The sequence below is a fragment of the Cavia porcellus genome, unplaced genomic scaffold (assembly GCF_034190915.1).
Source record: "Cavia porcellus strain 051 isolate PalLab524CR breed Dunkin Hartley unplaced genomic scaffold, mCavPor4.1 scaffold_18, whole genome shotgun sequence".
In the NCBI taxonomy this organism is placed as follows: Eukaryota; Metazoa; Chordata; class Mammalia; order Rodentia; family Caviidae; genus Cavia; species Cavia porcellus.
This window is the reverse complement of record NW_026947501.1, coordinates 40,113,703-40,115,531: the sequence shown is the minus strand read 5'-3', so window position 1 is coordinate 40,115,531 and position 1,829 is coordinate 40,113,703. Positions and strand designations below refer to the sequence as shown.

Here is a 1,829-nt window from a genome sequence, read left to right as displayed (position 1 = left end):
CATGTGGATGGAAAAAAATTTTAGACCTGATTTTTCAATAAACAAACACAATATTTTTTTCTTGATACATTAATAATGTGACATGAATTTCTAATTACAAGTAGCTGTGGAGACACCTTGAAGAGGCAGTCTCCTGGATTGCTGGCTATGTCTGCAAAGACAAGGCCACTATCATCTCCAAGTCCAAGGGTCCTTTATTAAGCTGCAACCAGAAGAACTATTTATCTGGGTAGCAGTAAAAACAAGGATATGATCTTAAACTGCCCTTTTCCTTGCATCCACTTGGGCATCTTGAGAGCTATTTATTTTGAGAAAATATTTTCTATACTGTCCAGCAGGACTCTCTTGGCTAGTCTGGTCAAAGTAACATCATCAAAGAATTACTGAGGTAATTTTCTTGCCACAAATGTACATCAGTTCAGAAAAAAGTATGAACATATCCCTGTCCCGTTAGAAATTCTAATTTTTATGACAAAGTTGAAGTATCACATGGGTGAGCCAGGGAACACCTGCACCCTGCTGATTTGCATATCTCTTGCTGAGAAGCCACAAAATGTTCAGAGTTCTATTTAAAGCCTGATGCCTGTTTAGCGAGGCCGAGCTCAAAAAACACAATGGATTTTCAGGCTCAAATTCTCCCCTTTCTACTGCTCTGTGTCACAGGTAAGAAAAAAGGAAACTCAAAACTGAGCCTCCTTTTTGAGTAGAAATTGAGATTAAAGCAAGTTTGTGGTTGCTGTTCCTGTGTGCTATTTGATGTGACATCCCTTTGGCTCTGCATGTACTAACTCCTATCATCTCTTTTCATCTCTCCTCCATGACCATAGTGTCCAATGGACAAATTGTGCTCACCCAGACTCCAGCATCCCTGGCTGCTTCTCCAGGGGAGAAGGTCACCATCACCTGCATAGTCAGGTCCAGTGTAAGCATTAACTATTTGCACTGGTACCAACAAAAGGCAGGAGCCTCTCCCAAGCTCCTAATTTATGAAAAATCAGAGCTGGCCTCGGGAGTCCCAGCTCGCTTCAGTGGGAGTGGGTCAGGGACTTCTTTCTCTCTCACAATCAGCAACGTGGAGGCTGAAGATGTTGCAACCTATTACTGTCAGCAGTATAGCAGTTATCCACCCACAGTGATGCAGACCACAACAAAAACCCCATTGCTCCTCAGGGCCCAGTTGATTCTTGCTCAGGGTCTATGACAGAAACTCATGATTGTCTTCTGCTGGGGCCAAGGGTGTATGGCTTCCTACAAATTGAAGCAATACATAGGGATGTGAAAGATGCGATGAGGTGAACAAGGAGGCTCTTTGTGTACCCGTTTCTCCAGAGAAGCCTTGGAGGCTATGACACAGATTTCCTGAATGGGACTCTTTTCCTCAGGCTAAGATATTGAACTGTGGAACAAATACCCAGGGCTTGGGGAAACCCTGCACCCAAGATCTTCTCTATTTCATGAGGAGTAATGATGGAAAACTAACAGGCCTGTCCCAGAAATGAGTGAATCTGCAGAGACAGTGGCGATGACCCCAATGTGAAGAAGTGCAAAGTTTATGTCACCATCAGTCCTTACATTGAGAATGGCAAAAATATTTTATTATATTTTCATTGTATCACAGTGTAGTAATGTGGGCGTAACAAATGTGAAAATGTGTAAAGGATCCAAATTGTGAAATTTTCTCTCATTTGTGGTTCCTATTGTATTTTCTACCCCTTTTCTTCAGCAGATGACACCCAGAATAGACATGTCAATTGGCTGACACCTTCATCCTCAGTGACAGTAACTCTGGATCTCTGAGTCATCCAGAAGTCAACAAGAATAGAGGTGGA

At 42.4% G+C, this 1,829-nt stretch overlaps 1 gene segment (V, D, J or C); it reads left to right on the top strand.

The window, feature by feature from the left end:
• Positions 1–580: 580 nt before the first annotated feature.
• On the top strand, positions 581–1,201 carry LOC134471424 (Ig kappa chain V-IV region S107B-like). The segment is given in 2 exon segments: positions 581–663; positions 828–1,201. Coding segments are annotated over 2 exon segments (423 nt in total).
• Positions 1,202–1,829: the final 628 nt, after the last annotated feature.